At 34.9% G+C, this 14,039-nt stretch overlaps 1 protein-coding gene across 7 annotated transcripts in view; it reads right to left on the bottom strand.

The window, feature by feature from the left end:
- The window catches only part of EHBP1 (EH domain binding protein 1), a 443,082-nt gene that overhangs the window by 269,093 nt on the left and 159,950 nt on the right, over positions 1–14,039 (bottom strand). For all 7 annotated transcript variants that reach the window (XM_029937456.1, XM_029937455.1, XM_029937459.1 and 4 more), the window contains exons 4-5: positions 10,810–10,905; positions 4,525–4,578 (exon numbers count right to left, since the gene is read on the bottom strand). In XM_029937456.1, coding sequence (XP_029793316.1) covers positions 4,525–4,578; positions 10,810–10,905 — 150 coding nt within the window. The remainder of the gene's footprint in view (positions 1–4,524; positions 4,579–10,809; positions 10,906–14,039) is intronic.

Here is a 14,039-nt window from a genome sequence, read left to right as displayed (position 1 = left end):
TTCCTTATTATTTACTTTTTTTTTTTTCCTCTTCTTTTTTTGGTGGTGGGGGTGGTTATGTTTAAATGAAATTGCTTTTACAGCACCAAAGACATAATCATCCATTTCCTTTATAAAAGGTACCTACTTTTTTGCATGGACCTCAAGTATACTGTAGTATAGAGGGGGAATTTAAGGAAAGGTATTAAGCAGGCTATGTTTTAGCTTATGGGCAAGTAATAAATTGTATCATTTATCTTGAATGTATCATAGGTAAGCTGCTATATAATGATTGCCACTTCAGATAGCTGTGAAATTAGGTGATTAACTAGTTGTTACTTAACCTTCTAATTTCTGTATAAGTCTAATTACATGAAATAGAAGTTAGGGTTTTGATTTTTTACTTTGCTTTTCTGTTTGGAGTGTCATTGTAACTACTGTATTGTAAATGACGGAAAATAACTGCATATGTTAAAAAAATAAACTGTGTTATATTAAAATAAATAAATAAATAAATAAGCAAAAAAAACTTAAGATGATCAGATTTCAGAGAAGTTAAATGTGGGGGAATAATATGCATCTCAGAATCAAGAAATTCTACGCCTAAAAAATTTTTTAATGTTTATTTATTTTTGAGAGAGCACGCGCACACAAGCGGAGGAGGGGCAGAGAATTCAAAGCCGAGTTCTGCACCCAATGCAGAGGAGCCAAAGTCAGACCCTTGACTGACTGAGTCACTCAGGCACCCCTGAGATTCTACATGTCTTAGCTGACTTTGTAGCTTCAATATTAACAAAATTCTGGGCATACTGAAAATGCACATTAAATGTCTGCAAAATGATTGAATGAATAAATGAATTTAACCTAGCTTGGTGTTTCTCATCAATATGCATCTTTGGATTCATTCAAAAACCAAAAGGTTCTAAAAAATAAAAATTTTTAACTTTCAAAACTCAAACTGGGACACCTGGGTGGCCCAGTTGGTTGAGTGTCCGACTTCAGCTCAGGTCATGATCTCATGGTTCGTGGGTTCGAGCCCCGCGTCAGGCTCTGTGCTGACCACTAGCTCAGAGCCTGGAGCCTGTCTTCGGATCCTGTGATTCCTTCTCTCTCTGACTCTCCCCTGCTCACGCTGTTTCTCTCTCTCTCTCAAAAATAAAGACATTAAAAAAGTTTAAAAAAAAAACCTAAGACTTATGGGTATAATTTACAAATATACTGGTTCTGATTTTAGTTGGATACCTTAAAATACCAGGAAGGAAAAAAAATTGTTTTCTAAATATAACTGTTATGACTTCACATTAAAATAAAACTCACAATGTCAAGTGCCTGTGTGAACAAACATTACATTATAGTAGATGAAAAAAGAAATATGTAGCTTTGTGATATCCATTCTTGATGATCTGCACTAATAATAATACGGAAATGGAGTGTAAATAATCTAAAATAAAGAATAATTTAAAACTCATTTATATTTTTGAAGTATTTTCATATATTCATATTGTAATTAGATAAACAAACAAAGACTGGCCCAGGGATGGATATTAATAAATTGCCAACACTTGTTTAATTTCAGAAGACAAACTGGTTCTTAATCTTGAATTACATTTTAAAAGGGGAAGATGTCCTAAATCAAAAGCTGAAAGCTTTCAAAGGATAAAAATAGGTTTAAGTTTAATCCAAGTGAGATATTTGCAAGTTGCCTTGTCATTTCTTGAGATAATAATGAAGTCCAGAACTACTGAGAGGCATAAGTGGTATAAACGAGCAGAAAAACTAAAATCCTGTGACTGTAAGTTTGGAAATCTAGCTTCCTTTCCTTTACATTTTTTCATGTCCTCTAGAAATAACATTATAAAAATGAACTAGATACTTTCTATACATTATTTCTAATTTTCAGTAACCTATAGAGTACATATTAATGTCATCACTTTATACCTAAGTACATTGAGACTGTAAAAGATTGAATAACTCGTACAAGGTCACAAAGCTAACAGCAGTAAAATCACCTCCACAGTTTTGACCTTGTATAAATAGCTTTCTGATTCAAAGAAGAAAACTCATAAAAACACTGGGAAATCTTTTCTGTAACCAGAAACAAAAGAACCAGAAAAAAGAAGAAATTCTAGAATTCTATTTTGTAACATCTAGCAGTAGTCAGTAACTTTTAGGTGGAATATGTACAATAATTTTTTTAATGTTTTATTTATTTTTGATACAGAGAGAGACAGAGCATGAGAGGGGGAGGGGCAGAGAGAGAAGGAGACACAGAACTAGAAGCAGGCTCCAGGCTCTGAGCTAGCTGTCAGCACAGAGCCTGATGCGGGGCTTGAACCCATGAACGTGAGATCTGACCTAAGCCGAAGTCGGAGGCTTAACTGACTGAGCCACCCAGGCACCCCAGAATATGTACAATAATTAAAAGCTAATTTTACTAATATAATACATATGTACCTCACAGGTTTATCACTATTGAAGGTTGATTAAAACTTTCTATGACTCTACAATTTCAGTATTTCTTTCCACCTTTATCACTAAGAAAGGTAGTTATTGCATAGGAGTTGAGGGCACAGGTCATGGAGAAGGACAAGACCAGATAAAATTCTAACTTCGTAGTAATGTAACTTGAGCAAGTTACTTAGCCTTCCTAAGTCTCATTTGCTTTATTCATAAAAATAAGGTTATTAATACCTGACTCACATTTACTGTAATGAATAAATCAGATAATGTGTACAAAGCATTCTACACAGTATCTAGTATACAGTTAAGTGCCTAATGTTATGGTAATATATTTTGGAGAATTCTCTGTTTTATTGAGATATGTTAAACAAAAACTAAACTTTTTTTTTTTTTTTGGCTATGGGGTTATAACACAGTGGAAGGTGATCCATTAATATTCCATTCAGAGAGCATGCCTTTCAGTGTCAGAATGTTTTACTAACAGACTTTCACACAAAACTCAGATTTTACAAGATAAAAAGACAGACTTCAGTCCTTTGAAATTGTAATAGGAAAGCACATTTAAAATGTAGGGCAGAATACAACATTGTAATGTGTTATTGCTACAGGAATAGAAATGTTTCTCTAGACAAGAGTTAATTTCATCATTTACCACTGAGGGGAGCTATAACCTAGGAAAAGGTTTATACAGAGACGCAAGGCTATTTTTAAATTTTCTCACACCTCGCAGTATTCATTTAACAAACTCTGTTTATGCCTTCTATAAAAACAGGCTTATGCACCTTTCAGTGGGTTAGTTTATAGTAAGTTCTTCAGAAATTTGGAGTGGTATAGCTCTTTCTTAAGAGTAATTACGTAATTAACACTTTCCTAAACAAATATTGTTTTTACTATCAATTACAACTCAAATTTAATTGGCTAACTCCTTAACACATCAAGCTAATAAAGCGGCATCAGATCAATATTGAGTCATGAGTACTGAACACTTAAAGACCACCCATGAGGCAGAAGCTCTCATATGACAGTGAAAGCTAGCTATGTAAGCTTTAACTAATTTCAAGAAGTCTCAGTTTGTTTGATTTAAAAACTTCAATGACTACTCCAAGCACAATGTTCAAATCTAACCTACAGAAAGGACAGAATTGTTAACATGTATGAACCTTTAACACATTTACACTGGCTAGAACTCCCACTACCAGTTTGAACCTGATCTTCCCAAGCTTCCCAGGTCCCCTGGACTAAAAATGGTCCAGCTACTGCTGGAAAAAGTATTGTATTCCTTTCATCACTGAGATATACAACAAAGTTAGGTGAAATACTGACTCTGAAAGGAAGAAGATGCAGCAAGCAAAGCATGCTATAAATCTGTTATAAATATATTTTAGAATTTTAATGGTGATTATGATGATGACAATGGTTAAAAGCTAATATTCACTGAAATCATTTAATCTTCACAACAATCCTATAAATTTATAGCTGAAAAGTTGGGAAACTTCCCATAATCACACAGCTTATAAGTAGAAGATCCAAGTGAGGGCTTAAAATTACATCTGACTCTAGAACCCTCAAATTCTCATTTGAAAATATTTACTGAACACATATTATATACCTGCTAGTCATGTGGGATTCCATAGTCTGTATATTAATTGAAGATGATTATTAAAGCACGAGTCTAAAATCCCTCAATGCAAAGAGCTAAAGCATGTACTTTATTTTTAAAGATGCCAAAAGGCATTCATGATTTTGTTCAACAAATGTTTAAATAAGCATTTGCTATGTGAGAAGCACCATGCTAGATGCTAAACAGATAAAAAGATGAGTAAGACCCCGTTTTTTCCTTAAGCCCCAAACCTAATATAAAGTATACTCATAATTTGTTAGAGTATTTTTACTTTTATAATTGTAACAAAAGTCCTTCGTAAAAGTAATTCTGCTACTGGCAATCATTAAAGAAATTCTAAAAGCTACAAATCACTATTTAATTTTCATAAAAGTAACATTTCTTCTACCACCAAAATGCTAGTGTACTTTAACAAGGTATATAGTGAACAACAGGAAAGGTGATAAAATTTGCCATTAGCTTACATTTTCTATGACAAATGTCCATTCTTTATCTTCAAATTCCTCTGCATGAGGATCCTATAACAAAAGCAAAATATAAAGTTGAAGTATTTCTTTAAACCATTCAATCCAATCAAAAACATACAAAATAGCCTAGCTTTTTACCTTTTACCAACTTTTAAAAAGGGAGAAGCAGAATAGTCTACTCTTAGAAACTTCCATAATTTTACATCTAAATCATTATTTTATATTGAAAAATTCTCTATTTGATTTATGTTGATGCATGTAATTATCTTCCATCATTGCACCAATGAAAAAAGAAACCTGATCAGAGAGACTGATAATTTAATGAACTATTAAGAAGCACTTTATTCAGATATAAAATGCTTGGGGTACCTAGGTGCTTCCATCAGTTAAGCTCTGGACTCTTGATTTCCGCTCAGGTCATGATCTCAAGGGTTAGAGCCTCCTGCTGATGGGGCGGAGCCTATTTGGGATTCTATCTTCCTCTCTCTCCTCCTCCCTGCTCACCAGCATTATCTCCCTCCCAAAATAAATAAATAAACTTAAAAAAAAGATATAAAATGCTCAAATAAAAGCCTCACCTTGTTTTTATACTTATATATTTTAAACTAAAAGTACCATTTGAAACAAGGCTTTTTTCTGAAGAGGTTATGTAAACACCCAGAATTTCAAAGCACAACAAGAAACTTCATAATCTACACAAAATGGCAAACTGGCATGTCTATTGATAGCTTCACCCCTCCTTCCCTCCCATTAACCTTCAAAATGCCTCAGAAACCTGAGAAAGAAAGGGTAATGTAGCCTCTAACCAAATGCAACTTAAAAAAAAAAATAAGGTACAGTTTTACAAGTATTTATTTGGCAAATACTTACTGGGCACTTATTATATAAGGAATTGTAGATGTATAATATGGACTCAAACACTGCTGTGTTTGCCTCTGAAGACAAACACAACTAATCTAAATAAATATGGTGAAAGAAATACTTGGTTTCACTACAGGTTAGAAAACAACACTTACAGGAATGAATAGGAGGAAAGCTTTAGGAGAAAGAAAGCATCTATGCTAGGTGGGCTAGTACAGATTTCCACAAATACATGAATAAGTAAAGGCAAAAGCAACAGAGTATAAGACATAAAAGGAAAGTAGTGGGGTTGCATCATATGTGCATTTACTTATTCAGATTCAACTCCACATATTAGAGAAGGCAGAGGGACGGAAGTATTGAGGATGAGAGAATATTTAAATACAGCATAGCACGCTTTGGGTTCAACATTCCACTCTAAGAGTGAGGGCGTACACACAGATGGAAAATGGGCTCTGCGATTCCTTTAATGGAGTTCAGGTCCCACATGCTTCTCATAGGGAAGCATCTTATTCCTGATAGATTCCACCTTAGTCTATTAATAATCTTTTGCTTCTACTGCCACAGCTGAGTTTTGGTTGTTATCATTTTGTGCCTAAGCTATTTTAAAGATAAAAGTGACTACAACATTCAGTCTCTCTGCCCTCCAATCAATCTTATACACAGATTATTCTCCCAAACCACGGTTCTGATTATGTTGGTACCAACTCAGACTTCTTTAATGACACACACCACGTACGAGATAAATTCCAAACTCCTCAGTTAGTTCTTTATTTTTGTTTACTTATTTTTTACTTGAAAGCCTGGTGGCTGGCTAATTCTGAGCTGTATTGAGGCAATTAGTTCTATGAGTAAATTCACACAAATGGAATAAAAAATTTGTCAAAAAGGAGTTTGGTAGTTCTGGGCAGTGGGAGGTAGGAAAAGCTAGACAAGAAAGACAGGTAGAAAATTCAACTTGATATTTGTTTCTTCAGCTTGGTCCTGTCCACAAACTAGGTTTGTGGAGACAGAATACTATAAATAAAGGTTGAAGAACTTTTCTGTGAGTGATTTACGTCATAAACAATGCTATTTTAGAGACTAAGTAATAATGTATATCATAATGCTGAGGAAAGGGACATCTTACCACCCTTGCTGCCTGCTCTTCCCCCCATTTTGTTAAGGAACACATGAGAGTTCCAGCACAGTAATATAATTAATAACAATAAATATTTACTAAGCACACAGTCTGCCCCAGGAACAGAAAACTGAAACCTCAAAGATGTCCCATCTCAGTGAACAACTAGTAAGTGTTTAAATCTTAAAGCTATGTTATGATCCAGGTCTGTCTGACTTTTAATTATGTTGTTGGTTCAGTTTTACTACTTTGTCCCCAGGACCTAGAAAAGTACCAGGCACACAGCAGGCTCTCAAGAATATTTGAGGAATGAATTAATGACTATATCTTATAATTTGACAAATATTGAACACTGCCTTATATATGACATTTATTAATTCTCAAAGGAGATGAAACATTTTTTAATGTTTATTTTTGAGAAAGAGAGAGAAAGAGAAAGAGAGAAGGAGAGAAAGCATGGAGGAGGGGCAGAGAGAGACAGGGACAGAGCATCTAAAGCAGGCTCTGTGCTGACAGCAGAGCCTGATGCAGGGCTCCAACTCATGAGCTGTAAGATCATGAGCTGAGCTGAAGTCAGACACTTAAACCAACTGAGTCCCCCAGGTGCCCCAAATGAAACATGTTTTAGAAACACAGGCAACATATTACTCCTAAATGAATAGTTTCAGTGGGACCAAGGGACACATCTGATAGGTCAAAGTCAGTATAAAGACATAAAAGAGCAAAAGTGATGTTCATTTTCAAGCTATTTTAAAATGGCATATATATACAATTAACTATATTATTGATCAGACAAAACATTTGTAATGAAAATTGCTTCTAGCGTGAATCAATTAAGTCTTCTCTGTATCTACTTTCTACCCTCTAGAGTCTCCCTTACCGCTGCAATAAAGAGAAAAATTGAAAATAGCTCAAAGAACCATTTTTCTTTTCAAAACCCTAGAAGGTTTTTTTTTCATTTACTAGAAACAAGTATTTTCAATCTAGTTCAAATTTCAAAAACAAACATGCAGGCTAAAAACATTAGTATTTGTTCAAGTCACAGAAAAATGAAATACACAACTTTTTGTAAAAGCATTTTGTCTATGAGCACACTTAGGACAAAAAGGGTTCAGAGCAGTCCTTTCCTACTTGCAAATTTCAAGATTAAATGAATTGTGAGACTTCAATAAAAGTAAAAGAGAGGAAATATGAAAAAGCTTTCCACTTGAATATTTTAAATGCTCTTCAGAAACAAAATCCAAAAATTACACTGAAGGAATAAAAGCTGTTTTATCTTTTTGCCCTTCTGTTAGAATTCTGGAGAGTAAAGGAGTTGGGGAGATAAAAGCCTCCACGGAAAATATTGTTTTAATATTTAAAATGGTAGCAAGGTTGCCTCAATAACACAATTAAACCAGAAATGTTTACTACAACAAACTGGGAAGAAAGGGGTATTGGGTTTTTTTCCTATAGACTAAAACACGACGTCATAAAAGTTCAGTGATAAGGATATGCTGAACCTTCTCATCAGTACTTGAAAACAACACTTATCTCTTAATCCTCCAAGTACCACATTTCAACAGCCACTTTCAATTCAGAATCACTCAGCTAGTACATACCCTTTTCCCAAACATATGGCTGTCAACTGTTTATCAGCCCTATTCTAGCCCCTAACTCTCTATCATCATTTTTTTCAAGTTGTAAAACTATAAACCATGTCTATTCATTTTCTTTCCCAATGTAAATAGAAAATCAAATCAAAATATTCAAGAAATTACTTAAAAGTCTTCCTCAAGCATGTCAGAGATTTTGCTGTTGTCGTCTATATTCATAGCAGTTTTTTAAGCACAGACTAGGACATAATATGTGGAGGAAAGAAGAGGGCTAAATCAGTGTGACTTAGCAAGTCACCTTCTTCTTTAGTCTCATTTTCCTAATCAGTACAACAGGAATAATTATGCAACCTTGGAGTTGCTGTATGAGAATTAAAGAAAATGTTCCAAAGGTCTTGCTGCAACGTACCAAGCTTACTGTATCATTCTAGTAAGAGATATATGGATAAAGGGAGTTTAATAACAGGCTTTTAGTACAGCTGACTAAAGGGCTATCAGAGAGTCCTGAGCCTCCTTAAAAAAAGGTAGAGTAGCTAGTATCTCACCCCTTACTTCTGTCCGGGCAAATTAAGTATGGTGTGTATATATGACAAGCATGGTTGAGCAATGTTATAATGTCAGTTGCAGTAATATCAAAACTATAAAACACATATAAAGTGTTAAGAATCTTTTATAAAACAGAATATCTATGAAAGAGCATTTAAAAGTAGTATTCCATTCAGGGGTTAGTATGTTAACATTCATCACACTCTTTTGTTTTACTGATCTCTGTAGTAGTTCCTGAATACATGTATTAATAAAATAGATCACAAAATAAAAAAGGACTTTTTTACACAATGATTTCACACTAAGCCATAAAATGTTGCTCTGCTTAAATTTCATGTCCTAAAATATTTAGTGAATTTTCACAAACTTTACATTACTAAATTACGCTCAATGAGATGTCTTTCTTCCTTCTATGTTGAAGTAACTTCAACACAACTAGAATGATTCAAAGAAGAAATAAAGCATTGTTTTCTAACTTTACCACGTTCAAAAAGGCTAAAAATGAGACTTTTCCCAACCATTTTTGGGAAGCAGGTAAGAGTTACTTAGGAAAGTAAATATTCTAGTGCCTAATGGGGTCTCAGTGAGGACTACTTTATAATATTTCAGAAAATATGGAAGACTTTCAAGAAAAAAACATGTATGTATAACAGGCAGATAAGAATACACACAGCTATGTTTTTGGATCTCCCCTTTGAATTTTTTTTTTAACTTTTTTTTGTTTATTTATTATTGAGACAGAGAGAAACAGAACATGAGTAGAGGAGGGGCAGAGAGAGAAGAAGACACAGAATCTGAAGCAGGCTCCAGGCTCCAAGCTCTCAGCACAGAGCCCGACGTGGGGCTTGAACCCACGAACCATGAGATCATGACCTGAGCCAAAGTCAGATGCTCAACCAACTGAGCCACCCAGGCGCCCCCCCTTTGAATTTTTAACCAGGGATGCCTGGGTGGCTCAGTTGGTTAAGTGTCCGTCCGGCTTCAGCTCAGGTCATGATCTTATGGTTCGTGGGTTTGAGCCCCGCATCAGCCTCTGTGCTGACAGCTAACTCAGAGCCTGGAGCCTGCTTCGGATTCTGTATCTCCCTCTCTCTCTGACCCTCCTCTGCTCGTGCTGTCTCCCTCTGTCTCTCAAAAATAAATAAAAAACATTAAAAAAATTTTTTATGAATTCTTAACCAGAATCTTGCTTTTAAGCTACAGTACTTGTAAAATATTAATGTCATTAAGATATTTATCAAATATCAATTTAAAACTTCTCTTCTTAGATTAACATTAATAAAATACTTATTGAATAGTAATTTTAAAACATATCTTCTGATTAGTCAAATAGGGCTAACAAAATGAGGCTCAGGACTAAGAATTCCACAAACCTCACTTTCTACAAAAAAAACACTTTAAAGTTTCCTGTGGGTGGGGCACTGGAGGCTTAGTGGGTTAGGCATCCCACTTCGGTTCAGGTCATGATTTCATGGTTCAGTTCATTAGTTTGAGCCCCGCGAAGGCTCTATGCTGACAGCTCAGAGCCCGGAGCCTGCTTCAATTTTGTGTCTCCTTCTTTTTCTGCCCTTCCCCCACTTCTCTTTCTCTCTCTTTCTCTTTCTCTCTCACACACACACACACAAATAAACAAACATTAGGGGCCCCTGAGTGGCTCAGTCAGTTAAGTATCCAACTTTAGCCCAGGTCATAATCTCACAGTTTGTAGGTTCAAGTCCCACTTCAGGCTCTGTGCTGACAGCTAGCTCAGAGCCTTGAGCCGGTCTTCGGATTCTGTGTGTGTGTCTCTCTCTGACCCTCCCCTGTCTGTCTCTCTCTCAAAAATAAATAAAACATTAAAAAATAAAAATAAAAACAAAATTTAAAAAAATAAACATTAAAAAAAATTTTAAGTTCCCTGTGGATAGAATGTAGGAAGTAGTAAAGGAAGTATTCCAACTGATCTCAATTGTAACAAGTTCAAAAGGACTCCCAAATTATTCTGACGTCATAGACCCTGAAACACCCTGATGACCTTGCATTGTTATAAACTGCTATACCCATAAAAATAATGCATATTCACGAACCAAATATATAGTACAATGAATATAAAATATTCTGTTTTTCAGAACCATAATTATAGAATAATAACTTGTATAAAATTATAAAAATGGAACTTACCTTAAAAAGTGTCACAGTGATTTCAATGTTTTCAGGAACAGGCCACACTACAACACCACGGTATGGATTTTTTATTCCAGGTTGCCAGCTATGAGCCTACCAGAACAGTTAAAATAATGGCTTCAATAGGAAATACAGGAAATGCAATGTTAATAATTTACAAAAATGTACTGACCCTGTTTAACTAACTAGTAGATCTATAGTCTCCTTAAAACAAAAAAGATTAATCAAATAAGATTTTTCAAGCATTAAAGTTGGACCATGACAGTTCTATCACATGATACCTATAGATTACTATATGTAACCAAAATTTCCCTCTCTCCCTCCCCACCACCACATACAAGGATATGCAAAAATGAGGTGTCTCAGATTTTCAAAAGCTATTGTTTGTGACTGGATAAAAATTTTATTAGGAAAAATTTTTTTTAAATTATTTTGTGATCTAGAAACTTAAAGGCAAATTCATCCTCTAAAAGGAAAAACAAAGTGCATACTTTGGATTTAAGTTCATTTCCCATTAAACTGTAATGTTCATTTGGGACAAGTAAAGAAGAAAGCAATTTTTATAGAGTTAATATTTCTAACACCTATAATTTTAAAGATTCTTTTTCCTTGTCAATCTGATTTATCATGAGTCCCTAAGGACCTGCCAAAATTTGAAAGTCATCTCTATAGTTCTTTCTTTATAGTGACATTTCTAGCCAAAGCTGACCGAAGATTAGGTATGCCAAAACATCTTAGTTAAGTCTTTTCTATAAACTGCAGGACACTCCATGAAAGTGATAATAAAAGCTAATACTTATGGAGTACTTTCTATGTGTCAGTCCATATTTGAAATTAACTTATGTTTAACTCATTTAATTAGCATAAGAATCCACTAAGGTAGCTACTATTCATTCATTCATTCATTCACTGACTCACTCACAGACTCATTGACTTACTCATATAATTGATTCTATCTGCCAAGCACTGTCCAGGCACTGGATTAGTTAAAAAAAAAAAAATCTGCCTTAGTGAAGTTAATGATATAGTAGGAAGCAGCTGACAAACAAAATAATTAAGTAAAGTATACAGTATGTTAGACAGAGATAGTGCTATGGAGAAAAAAAAATGAAAGAAACAATTCGGGGGGGGCAAGAGAAAGTAACAAATGTCAACATGATAGAGAAGGCATCATTGAGGAGACACTTGAGAGAAGGCCTCACAGAGGTAAAGGAATCAGATACAGAGATACATGGGATGAGACTTCTAAGGAGATGGAACAGCAAATGGAAAGGTGCTAAGGCATTCAGATAACAAGGCTAATGTGGCTGGAGCAAAGTAGTCAAGGAGGAGAGTAGTAGGAGACAGGCTGGAGAAATAAGAAGGGCTCAATCATATAAGACTCTGGGAGGCCATTACAAAGACTTTGACTTATTTATAATTTGGGTGAAATGGAAAGCCACTGGAGAGTTTTAAGCAAAGGAATGATGCTCTAAATTATATTTTAAAGGACACACTTCACTAATACAGCAAGAATAGGTTCTAGACATAGAGATGAAACAGGAAGACCAAGTTGAAGCTATTGCAATTATCCTGGGGAGAGGTGATGGTAATTTGGCTTCAGGTGGTAGAAAAGTGGTAAAGTGCTCAGATTCTGTACATATTTTTTTCTTTATATTTTCAAGACAGAAACAACAAGATCTGCAGACTACATGAGAGAAAGAAAGTAACCAAGGCTAATTCCAAGGATTTTTGCCTTTGAGCAATTGGAAGAAAAGAATTGCTATTAACAGACAGAAAGCAAGACTTCAAGAAGAGCAGGTTTGGAAAGTAAGATTAGAAGCTATTTTATACACAGCAAATCTAAGGTGCATATTATACATTCAAGTGTAGATCTTCAAATAGGCAGCTGGATATATTTGCCAAGACTAATAAATCTGGGAATCATCACCATACATATATGATACTTAAAGCTTAGAGTGGATGTGATCCTAAGGGGAGGAGTACAGATAGAGAATACAAATGTTCAAGAACTGAACCTTGGAGCGTAACATTAACAGATCCAGGAAATGAGGAGGAGTCAGCAAAAGAGGGTTGGTACAACAGAAGGAAAACCAGAGGTGTATGGTAGCCTGAAAGCCTAGTGAAGAAAATGTTTCATGAGTGGGAGACAATCACCTGTGCCAAATCTTGGTGATAGGTTAGACAAGTCCTGAAAAATAACCATTGGATTTAAGAAAGCAGAAGCCAATTCTGACTTCACAAGAGCCGTTTGAGTGGAATGATGAGAGCAAATGCCTGACTGGATTGGAATGGGTTCAACAAAGAATAAGAAAAAAGAAAGTAAAGATATCAAATACACTCAATTCGTCTGAGACGTCTTGCTAAAAAAGAGAAAAAGAAAACTAGTCTGGCTCTAGTGGTAAAATAATGGCAGAGAGAATTTTTTTAATAAGAGAAAAATATTTTAATGCCTTTTAATAAGAGAAAAATATTTTAATGCTAAATATTTTAATACCCAGTTAAGAGGGAAAATTTAATGATGCAAAGGAGAAAGAATTACTAGAGTAATGTCCTTAACAGCAGAAAAGGAGACAGATTGGCCTTTGCCAGAAGCACTGATAATTCTTCCATGATAACAAGAAAGAAGCTGGAGTGTATGACTGCAGATGTGTGCCAGGGAACAAATTTAACAGATGAGGAAAATGAGGCACAAACTTGTCCAAGATCACACTGCAAGTTAAGTGGCAGAAGTTGGATTTGAACCCACAAAATCCAAGTGCGAAAGGATCAAGATCATGGAAACCTATGTCCATTCAAATCTTATCATACTTTGTTAGTTAAAATACCAGCGATAGATAGGATTAGCAGCATCTCCCCACTTCAACTCATAAATTGTCAATAATTCTCCCTGTATTCTCTCTTAATTGCCGTCCAATCCCAAAACTTCAGGGAAGGAAAGGGAAGTAGGCACTGACCACAACAGACTTAGCACACCATATACAAAGGTAAAAAGCTGAGTTCTACTGATTAAAAAATATCTCTAGAGATTCTTCTATTCCTCTGCCTATTTATGGAAATATGTCTATTGACAATTCTAGAACAAAAACTTCACAAAGTCAACAATCTCCATTTTGAAAAGTAAATTTCTACGTATCTTAGATAACCCTTAATCAAAACTTCACTCTACATACCCTACATACTCAGTCTTGAAGATTTATGACAATTTTAATTCTTATATACCGTGA

Source organism: Suricata suricatta, chromosome 4, assembly GCF_006229205.1.
Source record: "Suricata suricatta isolate VVHF042 chromosome 4, meerkat_22Aug2017_6uvM2_HiC, whole genome shotgun sequence".
NCBI classification, from domain to species: domain Eukaryota; kingdom Metazoa; phylum Chordata; class Mammalia; order Carnivora; family Herpestidae; genus Suricata; species Suricata suricatta.
Note: the sequence above shows the minus strand (reverse complement) of the source record. Positions and strands in the feature narration are given on the sequence as shown.